The sequence below is a fragment of the Pocillopora verrucosa genome, chromosome 2, assembly GCF_036669915.1.
Source record: "Pocillopora verrucosa isolate sample1 chromosome 2, ASM3666991v2, whole genome shotgun sequence".
Classification (NCBI taxonomy): domain Eukaryota; kingdom Metazoa; phylum Cnidaria; class Anthozoa; order Scleractinia; family Pocilloporidae; genus Pocillopora; species Pocillopora verrucosa.
Window position 1 is genome coordinate 14,109,523 of NC_089313.1, and position 17,308 is coordinate 14,126,830.

The 17,308-nt window shown below is 37.2% G+C and overlaps 2 protein-coding genes across 3 annotated transcripts; one reads left to right on the forward strand and one right to left on the reverse strand.

The window, feature by feature from the left end:
• Positions 1 to 541: 541 nt before the first annotated feature.
• On the forward strand, positions 542 to 2,211 carry LOC131774748 (transmembrane protein 45A-like). The gene has a single exon (XM_059090821.2). It carries the CDS (start codon positions 665 to 667, stop codon positions 1,523 to 1,525), a length of 861 nt encoding a protein of 286 aa, XP_058946804.2. The 5' UTR covers positions 542 to 664; the 3' UTR covers positions 1,526 to 2,211.
• Positions 2,212 to 4,937: 2,726 nt separating this feature from the next.
• LOC131790195 (leupaxin) lies at positions 4,938 to 17,243 on the reverse strand. 2 transcript variants are annotated; one of them, XM_059107384.2, is made up of 7 exons: positions 17,034 to 17,243; positions 15,750 to 16,034; positions 13,471 to 13,596; positions 12,392 to 12,673; positions 10,914 to 11,212; positions 8,736 to 8,966; positions 4,938 to 7,748 (listed from the first exon to the last, which is right to left on the reverse strand). In XM_059107384.2, the coding sequence occupies exons 1-7, from the start codon at positions 17,044 to 17,046 to the stop codon at positions 7,482 to 7,484; spliced, it is 1,503 nt and encodes a 500-aa protein (XP_058963367.1). In that variant the 5' UTR covers positions 17,047 to 17,243; the 3' UTR covers positions 4,938 to 7,481. The 2 variants fall into 2 exon arrangements, with proteins under 2 accessions (XP_058963367.1, XP_058963364.1); XM_059107381.2 differs by lacking the exon at positions 17,034 to 17,243 and having other exon boundaries at positions 15,750 to 16,407.
• Between the last annotated feature and the right edge of the window lie 65 nt (positions 17,244 to 17,308).

Here is a 17,308-nt window from a genome sequence, read left to right on the forward strand (position 1 = left end):
ACGCTATACTAATTCAATGACATGTAAATGAGTGGCGGGGTATTCTGAAGTTGCTCCGAGTCTACATATAACGATAAAGCTTTTTTATTTGTGATAGGTAGGATACAACGAGAATAGAAAATTACCCAGGATGGATTTCCCCCTCACAACGCGCCAAATTCACATTCTTAAACGATTTCACCTCGAAAACACAATCCTAAGGGGGGGGTCTCGAAATCAAAAACATACTTTAGTATGGGAAGAATATACCTACCCCTGAAAGTAACGATTTTGACCTTTTTAGATAGCGTTTAAACCAGGAATTTGTCTCAGAAAGGGACTGATTAAAACTCGCTTTTCGTTACCAAACGGAAGCGTATGCAAGCTTTATTATTAGAAAGCCATAACTGGAATGTTGGGAATGTGTAAGATGTAAATGTATTCATATTGTTTATTGTATTGCCGAGCAGCGAATTTCAATATCTCCACCGCTACTGAGCCATCGAACGCGAAAACAATAAAGGCCTGTTGGAGAACGTGACGACAGGGACGCTATGGGAGGAAATCGAATAGCAACGAACCACCGTGACACGAGAATCCATAATAACATTGGTCCGTGGATATAAAAACGCTCTTGACTGCCCTTGATTCGACATCAGTCTCTAGTACATGTGTCTTGAAAATAATGGGGAGCTTCATCGGTCACGCAGTGCCTGGGTCTATATTTCTGTTCATTTCCATCTGGTCCTTCATCGGTACTCTTATTCGAAAGCATCAGAACACGAAACCTAGACGAGGTTTGCTTCGCTCAAGCGGTACAACGTGCGCGAGATTAAAAACCCACGCACCTGTCTGGTACCCATGTCCCGGAAAGACTCTTTCGAAAATTCCACTGGAACCCATTTTTAAGGTGCTCTGTGCGTTTGTGGGGGTTCTCGGGGAGCTTTTCTTGCACCAGTCATGGAGACTGATCGGCAAAAATGGAGAAATCGTGGAAGGCAACATCAATAATCATAGCCATGCCGCTATGTATTGTTTCTTCGGCCTCTCTGGTGTGGTTGATCTTGTGATGTGGTATGGTGTAATTCCTCTACCGCCGATGACTGACTATGTGATCATATCAGCAAGTTTCTGGATCGAAGGATTTCTCTTCTATTTTCACCTTCAAGGCCATTCAGAAATAAGTGTCCGCTTACACGTCATTCTCTACATCGTGATTTTCATCACAGCGGCCTTGTTTCTCGCTGATGTCTTTTTTACGCAACATCATTTATTGTTCTCGCTAATAAGGGCTGTTTTGATAGCTGTGCAAGGGTCTTGGTTTTACCAAATTGCCTTTGTTCTATATGGCCCCAACCCTTGGAAAAGCACTCCAAAAAATGTTGAAGTGTTGCCGATCGCTTTCGCGTGGCATTTGTTTATTTTCTTAATTCTTTCCTTCGTGTTCGTTGCCGTGTTTAATCGATTCTGCGGGAAAAAATATACTCGAGATAATCAATTAGATGAGGAGATCTCGGACGAGGAGACAGAAGACATTCCTTTGTAAAGTACCTAACACCAGGACAATATACTGGGAAATTGAACGGATCTTTTTACAGCGCGATACTTACGAACAATTAACATAAGGGATCTCTGCCAAGTTCCAGTACGACTTGTGAGAGGAAAATAGATCGCTATCAACTGGAACTGGATGCAGGTGCTTTTAATTTCTGAAATGGCCCACAGATCTGGACAAAGAGAAATACAAACTTTGGTGGTGTGAAATCTCACCACTTGCCAAGCTACAAACTTGAATCTCAGTGAAAAACATCAAGCTTTTTTTTATACACCACTGTCTGAACGAAAAACTACGCGAATCACATTACCCATTGATATTTTCCTATCGATAAATTCATAATTCAAGGTTTATGAAGGTTCATTTGCAATTTTGATTTCTGCTGCAGCGTGAAAATTTGGGGGGTTATTTCAACTATTTTTAGCGGGGTAAAAAACAGTGTGCGCTTTTTTTCTTTCTTTGATGCCCTTACCGTAGATTAGAATTCGATTATTAAGTCAGCGAAAAACACTAAATTGAGGAAATTCAGAAACTGTTGTGAATCATTTCTGTGGTTTAGAGCCTAACTGCAGCATGTTCCCGCTACAGTTATAAATATTGCGGCGCTTCAAATTAAGGACTGCTGCGTTAAGGGCAACTAATATTTTTTTCGCTTTATTCTTAGCTGAGGGCGAACAATAAACAATGGCATATTATTTCCTTTCATAAAACATTGGGAAGTTTTTATTTAATCAAAAGTCTGGTGTATTTGATATTTTGACATTAGGCGTCCCCAGGCAAGGCTTACAAAGGGATGTTGTCTCTGTTTGTTTTCACAATGCAAAGGATGTAATGATTTCTTTACAATTTTGAAAGGCGTTGTTTTAAATAACCGCCACTACCGTTTTTGAATGAAAAAAAAACTTGAACTCCTGGAGAGAACAAACTTACTGCGCACATCGGTTGGACTCTTACGGCGTTACCGTTTTTTCTTCAGCATATTGACCCAAAAAAGTACTTCGTTTTTCATATGCGCTAAGTCAATTGCCAGATCAATTTAGACTTCCGAAAGTGAAAATAAAATTTGCATCTATTTTCAAAAGATTTCGACATAGCGTGACAAATTTCAGTTCCCTCCGACAGCGAGACAGCTCCTTTCTGCGAGACACTAGAGACTATCATTTAGATTCTTGGTTACTATAATACCTATGCAGTCCTGTATTTTCTCTTGATTACGTTGGAAAAAAAACCTCAAAGCCGATATTTATTTTGCGTAAAAGACGAGAACTAATCCACCACTAATCAGCGAAAATGAGTTTTCTAACCGTAATTTAAAACATTTCAACCATTATTAATATTTTAAAACTTAAAAAAAAAGTGTTTCTATAATAACGGAAGCGGGCCAGAAATATCGTGAATAAATTATCCAGTATTATGGTGGCCCACAACTGTCACGGCAAAAGGAATAACCTCGCGGCAAAAGAAAAAAGACTGACGGCAAAAGAAAACATGCAGTGAGGACATTGTTATTTCTTTTGCCGTGAGGTTTTTCCTTTTGCCGTGAGTCTTTTACTTTCATCGTGAGGTTATTCTTTTTATCCTGAGGTTATTCTTTTGTCGCGAGGTTTTTTCTTTTGCCGTGAGTATTTTACTTTTTGCAGTAAGGTTTTTTCTTTTGCCGTGAGTCTTGTTCGTTTGCTGTGGGGTTATTTCTTTTGCCGTGACAGTTATGGACCATCGCACAGAATCCCTTCCATCCTATCTGTTTAAATATCTCCAGTAAATAAAAAAAAGTCTCAGCGTTTGTAGCCGTAGTGAATAGAAAAACAAAAATATTCTAAATTTCTCTACCGTATATGGCGTGTGCCAGAGGAAAATCTCTTGAAGTTGGGTTAGCAGATATGGTGCGAAGACACTCAATTAAATTTCGATATATGTGGATTAAAGCTTTTCTTTAAGAGATTCCTGGAGACATTTAATGTCACGAACTAGGAGAAAACGTCAGGTATCCAGGAGCCAAAATTGTTCAGGGAGACTCTAGTAAGCTAGCAGAGTGACACCCACTCTTTCTACCTCAACGCTTTGGCAATCGGACATGTGGCGGATTTCATACTGAGAGCAAAATTGATGTTTCATCGGTTCCTGTAATAGTCTCACATGTTACGATTAATGTATTACGCACCGACTTTCGAACGTGAGTGATCATTTTCTATATCATTTCGCCGAATTTTCTAGCGATTTTTTAATGTTTTAGAGGATTGCTTTCTCCGAAATTACTACTTTACTTACTTACTTACTACTACTTGAACGATGATCCTCTTTCTTGTTGTGATGAGGATTATCTTATATAATGATGATTATGAAATTAGGCTCGCTCTTCTGATTAAGCACTACAAAGCTAGTCTCTAAATCGATGCCAAAAGTATATTCACACCGACAGTTTACTAATTTTTTTTAAGGAGCATAATTTTCGCTAAGCAAGCCAGACACTTAAATTGTTTTAAACGATCTTCATGAATTTTTAAATGTCACTAAAATGAATGAAATTACAAAGGATCAATTTCCTCTGCAAGATGAAAAACTGTCCTAGAAAAATCCTTTGAATGCCTCAAAGACTGCGTCCTTTTCCTGCTGTTTCCGCTATCTTCGTGATTCATCAAATTATATTATATCTCTTTTTGATATCCAAAGAAATTAAAAGCAAAAGTATTTTCCTTCACTTTTACCAAGACTGTCTGGGAAACGAAACTAGTGAACCAGAAAAGTCCACACCAATAGCGGTGGGATCTGTACGAAAAAAATAACAAGTAAGAAACATCTTTTGCGCTTCAAGTATCTGAGTGTGTTTCTGACACATCAGTGATTAAAATTTTCCTTTTGATGTTCATAAACATCAGAAGACAGAAGCATTCTCAGTTCGTTGTCAAGAAGTTACGGACGATTCATTATTTATCGCCAGAGGAGTCGAAGGAGTGACTTGTCCCTTTGCAAAAGGCACCTCGTTGAACAGCTGTTTCGACGGCTTGTCTCAAAGCAAATGGGAAAACTAACAACAAGGAGGGCGGGCTTTCTGATACTCTTCAGTATCTAGGTAAGGATAAATGTTGTTTTTTTTAAGTTACTTTTTTCACCAAAATTCTTTAGCATGAATTTGGTCTCCTAGAGAAAAGCACAACATGGGAGAACGTTGTTCTTCAGGTAAACAAATAGACAGAAAGCGCATTTCTTATCTAAATTAGTTTGCTCGTGTACATGGTTCGCGTCTAGTTGAGTGAGCACGGAACAAGAAAAGATTCGCGTACGCTGTGTACTAAGTTCGCGTCTTACAAAACACGGGAACTGATCCTTTCAAACGGTATATTTATAGGTCGTGTGCTCAAAAACCTTTTACATTAGGGAGAAAAGATTAATTTCAGACTCATACTCACGCTAAATACATCTCTTTATTAAACATAAGGCATTTCACTTGTGCTTGTGATACGCTCTAACTATTTCTAAATGAAGTAAACGTTTATATGACGAATATGAATTTCGACAGTGCAGTGTCATGCTGCAGTTTCTCAGGATTGCGTGATCATTTGAAATGCGTGACTGTCATGAGAACTGTTCTAGATATTTCATGACAACAGTAGTAGCACCAGAGAGCATGATACGTGAGAGACTAAGCATTTCCTCTAATTTTGATTAATCCAGTGACGAGGTTTAAAATCTGTTCTCCGAGACTCGACTGATATCACACCTTCACCTCGCTGTTTGCGTTTAAAAAGGGACCCTCATTACCACAAGGTAATAAGAAATGTTTGAAGTTTGGTCATTCGCGCAGTTAAGTGCCGCGTCGTGCAATACCCTAACAGCACTTCTCCTGGGATACCTGCATGCTAAATCTACACTCTTCCACGGCAATTATACGAGGCTAAGAACAAATCATACTTTGAAAAACTCACCACAGAACAGCATCTAAAATACTTCGACGGCTTTACATTAAATTTTTCTCCTATAGAATTCGATTTCTAGCCACAATACCTTTTGACAATAATTAACAATCATTGGTGCAATAATGTTCCAGAAAATAGTTATGTCGGAACAATTCAAAATATATTTATAAACATTTTAAATTCTTACTTGATTCATAAATTAATTACATTTAGGAGAAACATAGTCCACACATGAAATAACTTTAATTTGTTAGGTAAATAACCAGAATTTCACCATACACAATTTTATATGAGATAAATTTCAATTGAGCTGTGGATGAAGTCAAGAGAAGAAATAATCCTCAAAAGTGACTTACAGTTTATGCAACAGAAAAGAAGCCAGGAAAAAATTCAGGCTTTGACACCAGGGGCCGTAGTATCGTATCTCTACGTCTTATCCAAACCGCGGTTTCACGCAAGCATCGGGCCTCCGGGATTCTTTCTAACTAGGTTGATTTAAACTTAGAACTTTCGGCCGGCCCTCTTGACACTTTTCATAAAAATAAATTTTCGTATTAAAGGTTTGGTCAAATTGGAGATGGCTTGGAACGAGGCTTTGTTAAACAACGGCTAAACTTAGTTTAAATGACCGGCCTAATGGCTCTTGGAAGTATGAAATGCTCAAAGGAACAAATAGTGCTTTTCAAGTTAACTTGTAACAATTCCATTTGAAATAACATTATGCTCTTTCCCAAAAAGCGAAAGATTAAATAATGTTTCTAAATTTATCTCAAAATAACAGCATTTTACAAAAAAAGTTCTCTGAAATGGTTTACAAAAAATTTCCGTGCCTTCACCTCCTATACAAAGCAATTAGTTTGCAACAAATATAACATGCTTATGTAGTTAGACATTTCAACCCTTGCACTCCAGAGATTTAAATATAAATTCTCTACACGGTCTGCCATGCATTTCTTAAAGTTTTAGCGAGGAGAAAATGGTATTTAATCGATCAACATCCTTAAGTTGATATTTTACTTTCCTCTAATCACCTTCCTGATTGAAAATGTAATAATATTGCGGGAGAAATTCATTTTTGGTCACTCCAGGGAGAGAAAAGGTCACCCCTGTAACTTTTATTAATGACCAAGACAGAATTTCTCCTTACCATATCAAGCAGACAAGTGATGAGAATAAAGAAAAATATCAACAAGACAATTATCAGTTGATCCAGCACCAAATTCTCAGACTGAACATCATGAGAATTGAATGGCAGATAGTAAGGAGAATTACTAATGAGGTTCAGAGAGAGAAAGGGTTAATTAAAAAATATAATAATAATTCTAAATTTCAATTCACTTAGTATCTCACAAATTACTAGTGCAGCGTGTCAAAGCAGCCAGTCTCTTCAGCAATGCAAACCACATACAAGAAACAAAACTTGAAAGAGATGACTGCTTCTCTGATGAGATAAGCAACTCTGTAATGGCCAACTGTCAATATGTTTTCAGGCAAACCACATAAACAGGGTTAATTACATCATGCAAAGGCTTCCTGGTAAACTTTCCATATAGAATAAATTAAAATAGGCAAGCAAGTTATCTCGAAGTCTGATAAGTTCTACATGGCTTTCCGTTTCTTTTAAAACATGCTTACATGAAAACTTTGTTAATTGTAACATGTAGCATTTAACACTTTAACTCCAAAAATCTAATTACTAATTCTCCCTACAAACTAATTCACATCTCTTTGTTAACTAGTTATAAAAAAATTGTGGTGCTAGATCAAGATAACAACTTCTACCAACTAAATTCAAATATTCTTATCATCTGTTTGCTGTATAATGTATGGACATTATAGGAAGAAGTTACATGTTAATTACTTCTACGAGTTTCAGGGTCAATCATGAAAACTTTGGCATCCCACAATATTTTACCATAAAAGCTTACACCTAATCTCTAATTTCAGGCACGCATCCCAGTTTACGGGACTTGCACTTGAACATATTGACTGTCAGCCACTCACATGTAACAGAGTCATTCCTATTTTACTATCTACCCAAAAAGTTTGACAAAGCATGGATGACAGTATGGCTTGTCATTCTGTTCCTTAAAAGTACCTTTGTTGAGCTGCTTGAGGCAAAATGCACACACAAAGTGCTCAGGGTGAAATTTACGGTGCATGGCAGTGATGCATCGGCCTGTGATTGGCTTTTGACAACTGAAGCACAGCGTGCCTCTGCGGGCATGATAGTGCATCTCACAATAAGGTCGGCCTTCATGCTCAAAGAAACTTCCACCTGGAAAAGCTTGATGGCATTCCTGGGGGGAAAAGAAAAGTCATAAAATGTTGATTTACTTTTGCAACCAAGACAGAGCAGCAGACAAAGAGATGATGAGAATACCAAGACACCATACAATCTTCTATGCATTTCACAAGGTGTTGACAAGGAGAATTTATTTTGCAATCAAGAGCTTCTCTAGTTTGGGATCATTCCCTTTATTTTTGCGACTTTAGTGTGTGATTCAGGGGTGATATTGTAAGGAGAAATTAGATGCTAGTCACTCTTGTGTGTCAAAGGTTAAATAAGCCCCCTTGAGAGTTTCTACAGAAGAGCAATACTGAAGTTTGCATTGAGGTGGGATTATTGAGGGGGTGTATACAGGAGTCTGTTAGAGAAGATGGCTTCTTGGTGCATTATTGGTGATAAAAATAACCACCAACTAGAGGGATTTTAAATGAAAATAGGTTTAGGGAGGATTTTTTGATGCTGGCACTTTGTGAAAGAATGTTTAGTACTTAAAAGTCTTTTGGATTAGATGGGTGATCCAACACAACATAAAAACTAACCCAGTCCCCTAAGTATACCTGTACACAACAATCACACTGCTGGGGCAGTGTGGGTGGATCTAATTGCTTATAATATGTTCCAAGCTATATGCTTGCAGCCTTTGAACAAATGTCTACTTCAAATTTTCCAAACTTTCTGCATGCTTCTCCTAACTATCATCTCTACCATAGAGTGCTGTGGCTGGCAGAGGTTATTCCTAGTTTTCAGAGAGCAAATGGTGGCACAATAGTGGTACAATATTGGTACAATAATACAATGGATGGGGAAGGAAAGGGAGAGGGAGGGGAGGGGTGGTAGTATTGTGCTGCAGAAACAGGCTGAACCTGGCATAATAATAGGGATGATTCGAGACAGTCAACTATCCTATCCAAAGGAGGGGAGGGTGGCAGAATTTCCATACAGTGTTGTTTTTTTGAGAATAATAATAACAATAGAAAAAAACCAGCAAAGAACTTACCGAACACACAAAACATTCTGAGTGCCAATGGGCACTCAAAGCAGAAATATAGCTATCAGCTATGGGCTGGCCACACCCTCCACATCGAGGCGCAAACAACGCAAAGTAATCATCACGACAATAAGGCTTCCCATCTCTCTCATGAAAGCCACTTTCACCAAATGGCCGTCCACAAGCCGCACACACAAAATGTTCCGGATGCCACGTCTGGTCTAGGGCTGTGACACATGACTGAAAACAAAGTAGTCGATTTGAAAATTTATTAGAAACTCTACTGGGAAAACAATGAGAAAAAATGAGTTTTAACACTTTACACAATACAGTTCTCTAAACATGAGCATCTTGGGTAGGTGTTTATTTCATTTCTTCACATGACCTTTACATTTGATTCAGGGGTGATGGTGTGAGGAGAAATTACATGCAAATCACTCTTAACCCTTTTGCTCCCAAAAATGATTGACATGTAACTTCTCCATGTAATATCTAAACATCATCCAGCAAACAGGACATGAGATTACTCAAACTTGTCAGTTAGAAGCTGTTGTCTTGATCTAATACCAAATTCACGCAACTAATTTACAAGGATATGTGTAGCAGCTAGAGAGGAGAATTAACAGTCAGATCTTGGCAGTTAAAGGGTTAAGACTTAAACCCTTAAAACCTTGACATCAGTACTCATAATCTCCATACTGTTCTCCAGACATTTCCTATGGTACTGACAAGGAGAATTTGTTTAACAATCAAAGCTTCTTAGGTGGGCAATCATTTCCTCTATTCTAATGATCTTAATGAATGATTCAGCAAAATTACAGTAAGGAGAAATTAGATGTTGGTTACTCTTAACCCTTAAACTCCCACAAGTGACCAAGACAGAATTTCTCCTTACAATATCAATACAATATCAAGCAGCCAAGTAATGAGAATAAAGAAAAATATCAGTTAGGGGATTGAAAGTTGATTCAATACCAAATTCTCTAACCTAACACAGGGTTCTCAGTTGAACCCGTAACCCGTAACACCTGTCACGGGTGTCACAGGTAAGTGTTACGGCTGTCAAAGTGCTTCAACCAGTAGATCAATTCGTCTATCAAATGCAAATAAAAGAACGGCTTTTTGAGTAAATTGCTGGGTAAACTATTGACTGTTAGTTGCTTTCGCAATGTACCTTTCTTCGGTTTTAGTTGTCAAAGTGAATAGCCTTTTTGCAGACCATAGAATAACCGAACAATCGCTTCACGTCTCCGTAACGTTGAATATGGCCGCCATATTGAATTTGTAAATTTGAACCCAGGCCTCTCGCAGATGTCGTCTTTCCACGTGCAAAAACATGGCCGATTCATTCATTAACAAATATTTGCGCTATCTTATACTCTTTCTCATTTAGATATATAGCAGTTACTGGGTCAGTGTGGCCTTAAGAATTAGTTTTTGTAAGTGGGTGCCCCCATTTGGAGAGGACTGGTTTCCTAATAATTGTTTTTGTATAAAATGAATGCCATTAACTCAGAAAGCAAAGCATTGTTATTGCAGGTTAATATTTCATTGAATATTGCAGTGTAGTTTTCAGTTTGATAAGAGATAATTTCAACTTTCCGTAGTTCAAAGCCACTGAACAGATTACAAAATGTACTTAAACTTGTTTGGAGAAAATGAGAAAATATGCCCCCAAAATGAAGGAAAAAGCAATTCTGAGCATCTTAAATAAAAAATTTCCCGGGGGAGCATGCCCCCGGACCCCCCTAGCAGCTTGGGCCCATAGGGCCCAAGTTACACGCTCAAAGGGCATATATATTAGGGTTACGCCTGTAACTACCAAAGCAACGGCTGTACAAAATTCTACTGAGAACCCTGCTAACATCACAAGAACTGTATGGCAGACAGTAAGGAGAATTACTGATGAGATCTTGGGAGTTAAAGGATTAAGAGTTGAAAGGGTTAAGCATTACACCAAATGATACAGATTGGTTTGATGAGTGTGTAGATATGAATATAATCTCCTGCGATCAATTTTTTCTTTAAATCATAGCCATCTCAATGGATAATGTGTGTTGGAAATTACAACAAGGTAAAGTTACATACTACAGTAGTAGTCACTTCTAGGGGATCAAGGTTGTAACAGTGCTAACATAACTCTTTCAGTAATAAATAAATCAAATGTAGAACAAAGTCACAACTTACATCTAGAATGGGTCCATTACAGTAAGCGCATTTTGGTGCAAATTGCTCATGATAGTCTCTCTCACAGAAAGGCTTTCCATCTCGCTCAAAGAAATTTGTAGCACCTAACGCCACCTCACAGGTAACACAAGTAAAATGTTCAGGATGCCATGTGCGACCCAATGCAGTGCAAACCTGACCTATGATTGGTTTGTTGCAAGCTGCACACATTCCTTTCTTTGTTGTACTCACACCCTGTCTGGTCATGTCTGACTGTAGAGAACCCAGCATGGAGTCCAGCTGGCTGACTTTACCAACAGCTGAAAATGACAAGAAAAATTGATATCAGAACTAGACCAGATGTATATTAACCTTTATATAGTTCAGTTACGCACGCATTCTGATTGGTTCTCACTTATGATCTATTAGAGGACAGACCTATAGATGACGTCATCATTAAAACTTTTTTTCCGTATATTTTAATTCTTTATCATATAAAACAAATAGATTCCAAGTTGCCATGCGTCTGTTCAGAAATAGATCACAGTGGATGTCAAAATGAGGTAAGAACATCAGTGACATACTTGGCTGTGCCTCGTGTGCCACATTTTGACGTCATCTGTGATCTATTACTGAGCAGATGTACTGCAACTTGGAATCTATTTGTTAATTCACACCCTAACATTACTATGCTTATTCTCCATACAGTTCTCTATACATTTCCAAAGGTGCTCACTGGGAGAATTTGTTTGACAATCAAAAGCTTCTTTACTTGGTGACCATTTCCTTTATTCTCATGACCTTAATGGGAGAGATTAGATGCTAGTCACTCTTTAAGGTCAAAGGGTTAAGACTGGTTTACACCCTTGATAAATGTTAGAAAGTTGACATTTCAATATTTCCTGTCTAATTAGACTTTGTTGCCTAAAGAAGACTCAAAATCATTGACATCCCTGATCGGTGATGAACATAATCTTCATTAAAACTTCAAACTTCATTGTAACTCGTGATTCACTAATGGGTTCTTTAGCCTTTTCACTCCCAAGATCTAATAGGTAATTTTCCTTGCTGTCTGCAATACAATTCTCATGATTTTTGTTTGGAGAATTTGCCATTGGGTCAACTAATAATCCTCTAAATTATATATTTCTTTATTCTCGTCACTTCTCTGCTTGATATGGTATTGATATTTTAAGGTGAAATTCTATTTGGTCACTCTTGGTCACAGATGGGTTTCTTGAGACTAGAACCATGAACAAAAATTGCACTAGTAATTTATGGGATATAAGAGCTAGCTGACAGTTTTGGCCAACTACAAGCAAAAGCTTTTATAAGAGATTCTGAAAACTTGCAGTGGTCTTGGATTTTACTACTGACATACAAAAACCACTTCAGCAATCATCAAAAAGTTTAAAAACATAAACGTGTTTTTGCAGTCATTAACAAGAGCATCTCAACAAATAGGTGAAAAATGATACATGTAAACATTCACCACATACAAGGAAGTTGCTGTTTTGATTTAGTTGGCTTTGCATAATCCCCGCTGAGCCTGGACTGCGATGGAGTGGGAGCTGTACTAACATTGACTTTAAAGTCTGACAATGATGCCATCAAGTCATCCAGCTCTTTGGTGGCTGTTGATGCTGTCCGTGACTGTCTGTTATCTAAGTCCCTGGTTTGCTGGACTTGGTTGCGCAGAGGAGCCGGGTTGAAAACATGAGATGTATTAACTTGGGCCATGGGACTTTCAGGTCCATTTCTTTCTCTGTAATGTCCATCAACTGAATAATCAAAATATGAAAATTGTTTAACGGTGCAAAACCCTAAAAGCAGCCTGTGGGAGAAATTCTTCCAATTCCTTTTGCAGTCCATTTGTTACACACCAAGTATAAACAGTAAACCTCAATTGATGGTTTAACTAACATGTATAAAATGCGTGGATATTTTGCAAGTTGCAAAGTAAATTTCTGGGCCCTGTAGAGGCAGGGAAAATAGAAACAATAAGCAAAATGTCCACTTGTATCACACATGTACATTTAATAAGGGATTTATTATTCCACAATTGTTTCATTTTCTAGTCTTTTGGCTTTTAGTTTTCTAAACTTTGCACTGTGTTATCTGAGCATAGTACGAATTCCATGAGGTATCTGTGAAATATAAAAACAGCATAAAAGAAACCATTTACCGTAAAAACCCACAGATAAGCTGCACTCTGAATTTAGCAGCTTGAATTTTGGAAAAAAAGTTTTTTGTAAGAAATCAAAAGAAATCCAAAGTTGAGTCTTGAGAAGTCTTCTTCATCCACTGTTCATCAAACATAAATTAACTATTAAAATTGCAATGGAAAATACTTCAAAGTCTTACCCACAATTTTAGCACTTTTAATATAATGAATATCGTTTCTACCAACTTTGACATATGATTGATCTTTTTCTCATATTTGTTGACAGGAATTTCTTCATTCAACACAGTTTTTCCATAGATTTTTTCATTACAACAAGAACGTAAATTTAGCTGTTCTTTTCTACATGCTAAAATTTAATGTCAATACATGTACAGCTACAATACACTGCACTACCTGGCCTGTTATCATGGGTGGGGGACATCATAGGACCCTTGTAGCTGGCTGGTCGACCATTAATGGCTGGCTTTGGTGATGGTGACGTTGGACTTCCTCTCGGTGATCCAGCACTTATTCGCTTGACTAGAGAGACAATGAAAAAGAAATAATTATTGCATGCACTTCAGAGTCATCGCAATATCATATCATAGAAAATGACAATTAAAACAACTCTTATCCTTGTCTGCCTTGTAAATAAAGAAAGAAGAGAGATCAAAACAACAGACCAAAATGGCCCAAATGTAACACCAGACTACATTGCATACAAATGTGTATTTCATTTCGACTCAGAAAAGTAAATAATGAAAACCTGACAGCTAGCTGTATCACTACCAAACACAGGTCACCAAATTGGCAACTTTCACCGCAAATTTATAGGCTTAACCCTTTAACTCCCAAGATCTTGATGTTAATTCTCCCCTCTAGCTGCTTCACATTTCCTTGTAAATTAGTTATATGAATTTGGTGTTAGAAGATAGCAACTTCTACCTGATAAGTTTGAGTATTCTTGCAACCTGTTTGCTGGGTAATGTAAGAATATTATAGAGAGAGGTTTCATGTTGATCACTTCTGAGCTTAAGGGTTAACTCTGTTTTTCAAATAAGAACAATGACAAAGAATTGCGATGATTGTGCCATAAAGCAAAATATGAGATACATGGTGTCTTTCAGTTTTAAATTTCTTGTTTTAAATCAAAATATTTTTAAAAAATGCAACACCAAACTTATTGCAATTTTCTTCATTGTCATACTAAAATACACAAAAACTAAATTGCAAAGATGGTAACAAATTTAGCAATATCAAGATGAAAAGTAGGTTTTGCACAGCAGATAATACACATGAATGCAGATGTAAATCATGAGGGTTTTAAATAATTTATTCAATTTTAACCAAGTTTAAAAAAACATATACGAACAACTTGACTTTAGTTCTCATTTTAGAAGACAAGTCAATGGAATGTACTAAAATTGTATAATTTGAGATTATTTTCGTACTTAAAACTTCTTCCTGTAAATAAACAAGCATCTCATCTGTTTTCTTTTGGCACATGCACTCCACTTAAAAACACGCGCAATAAAAATATTTATTATCTAACAGGACTTTGGAAACCACAAGCACCTCCAAACAAAAGAGTTGAAACAATAAAATTCTGTACAGATTAACATATATTTATAGCTATTCTACATTGTACTTCTGTTATTTTAGTTTAAGCAATTCCAATTGATATGAATCTAAACAATGCCAGAAATGGAAGAAATTTAAAGACTCTAGAAGAGAATTCTTAAAGGAATGTTCACTGAACAACTCACAACATTGAGATTACTATTTCATGTTCCCATCAGGGGGTAGCTTTTTGTTTTGCATCAGGCAGATTTTTACATTTTAAACTGTAAATTTACCTAATAAACTGCAGCAGGTTAAAACCTAGTTATTAACATTTGATAACATTTTAGCAAACTATACAATTACAAGATTACCTTAATTCCCTATTTTGCCTCTTTTGATGATAATTAAAACCATGTTAATAATTCTTCCTTAGAACCAAGTTTCTATACAAGAAAATTGCAAATATATTTTCTGTTCTTTATTTAGTTCAAGATATGACAGGCCAGATTGCAATTTTACATCCAATGGTTAGAAATATCTTCAATTAAATATTATAATAATAATAATGGTGATTATTGAATTAACATAGGCCAGCTGCAAGGTGCAAAGGGAGAAAGAAAAAGAAAGTAAGAAAGAGAGCCTACTGACACAGGACAACAGCTGCCAATGCCCTCTCTTTCAATTACCATTATTTACATGTAGTTTGTCGAAAAATTGCAAAGTCCTTTACCCAAGGTCGTGCTACAATGATCAAGACCATGGAAAATATTTACACTTGGATAAACTGAGCAAACATTCATTCATTGCTTTTGCTCTTGTAAATTTCAAATGCAAAATTTACTGGTTTTGTGAACACACTGTGATCTCGCTCTTCTATTTAGCTCTGTATTGTTTTGAGAATGGAAAAATAAACGAAAGGGCTTTTTCGATTACTCAAAACTGACCAGAAATCAACCACAAGTAACGTACATTTTAAATCAAAGGCAAGGCAATCACACGACCAAGAGGGGATTATTTGACCTTGAAATTTCTTACTAATAATAATCAAAAAAGGATAAAATGAAAAATTATTTAATTTCAAACTTGGGGCTCTGTAAATTTAGTAAATTTCAAACTTCGTTTGGACTTACCTGTAGGATCAGAAGGATAATGTATTGGGTTGCTCAAATTTTCCAATAAACTGTCCAACTCAGAAAGATTTTGACCCAAACTCGATGAAGGAACAGGTGGAGGGAACAGTATATCGTCCTTGGGATTCGATCCATGAGGATCGAGAGCTTCGAACGAGGGAGGAGGAGGCAAAGGTGGCGGGTTATCGGGCGATTCTCGTCCATTCGATGCTTGTCTGCCTCTGGATTCCGTCGGCGATGCGGAAACTGTGGGACTTGTAGCTTGGAGATCCGCCAGTAGTGCATCTAAAAATTCAATATTCTGTTTCAGCTTTTCTTCGATAGAGGGTTTCCTCGTTTTTCCCGGCATATCAATTTTAATTCGCAATTCTCGGCGTCAGATCCAGCTATCGGGTTCAAAGTTTTTATCGGGTTTTAAACATTCATTCACAATACCGCGTGTCGCAGAATGACATGTGTGCCATGCTGTCGGATGTAGATGCCATAATTTACCTCACCAAAGCACAATAAAATTACACAAAGCGATATAAATTATTCAAAAGCAATATTGACAAGTGTTTTAAAGACACGACAATCCCCGCATCGTTACGCAGTAGATGCAGCCCCGGGAGACTCTCGCTCGCCAAACCCGTTAGTTGAAACAAATACCAACTCAAGCGGGCACCTCACAATCGAAACTATTAAATATGCTGAATCACCAATGAAAAGAGGACGTCCAAGTGAGATCTATTCAAAAAAGTTTGGATAGTATTATAATCCCTCGTCGTATGGAATAGGGAATCTCAAAGTTTATTTTCACAGAGGAATCGGATGAGATCGGAATGTAGATACGAAAGTTCTCCTGCGTCGGAACAAAATTGAAAGTACGTGAGACGTGAACTTTGAATGTGACTTGAGAACAGCTGAAATTGCACCAAAACAATCAAAGCATTACCAGAACTTCCTATTACAAAATTAACATAATCAAAGTCATTGATTTACATAGATGCAAAAATTCAAATCTTAAGTCAGATTTTGCCACCAAATTTCACAGCATTTTGATGAATGACTTTCATTGCATTCCAATATAAGCTACCCTTGAAATAAAAATTCCTGTGCTGTTTACAAAGTATCACAAACAAGTTAACGAGCACGATTCCTTCGCAGGGTTTTCAAGATCAAAATAGCAAATAAAAACAGGATTCAATTTCTCACAAGACGCTACAGCTTTCGCAAGAACCACAACAGATTAAGAAAGACGATCAATTAACCAAAGTGCTACTATTTACAGAAAATCACACATACCCAAGTCTTCCATAGCAACTTAGTCGAGTGAACTTCGTATATCCACTTAGCAGCAAATCACTGCACCCGTCAAACGATCAATCCAACAAAATTCAAGAGTCACAAAGCTTCAACGCTCTCCTAGACTTCACAGTTCAGCCCTTTCGTTCGATGTCTGAAGTAATCGTAACGTATCGGAATGCTTCGGAATGAGTCGGCTGTCTATTTGTGTCGATCATACCGAAACCTTCGTGAATAGTTGGCATACCTCTTCTACATTCCATTGACATATTTGG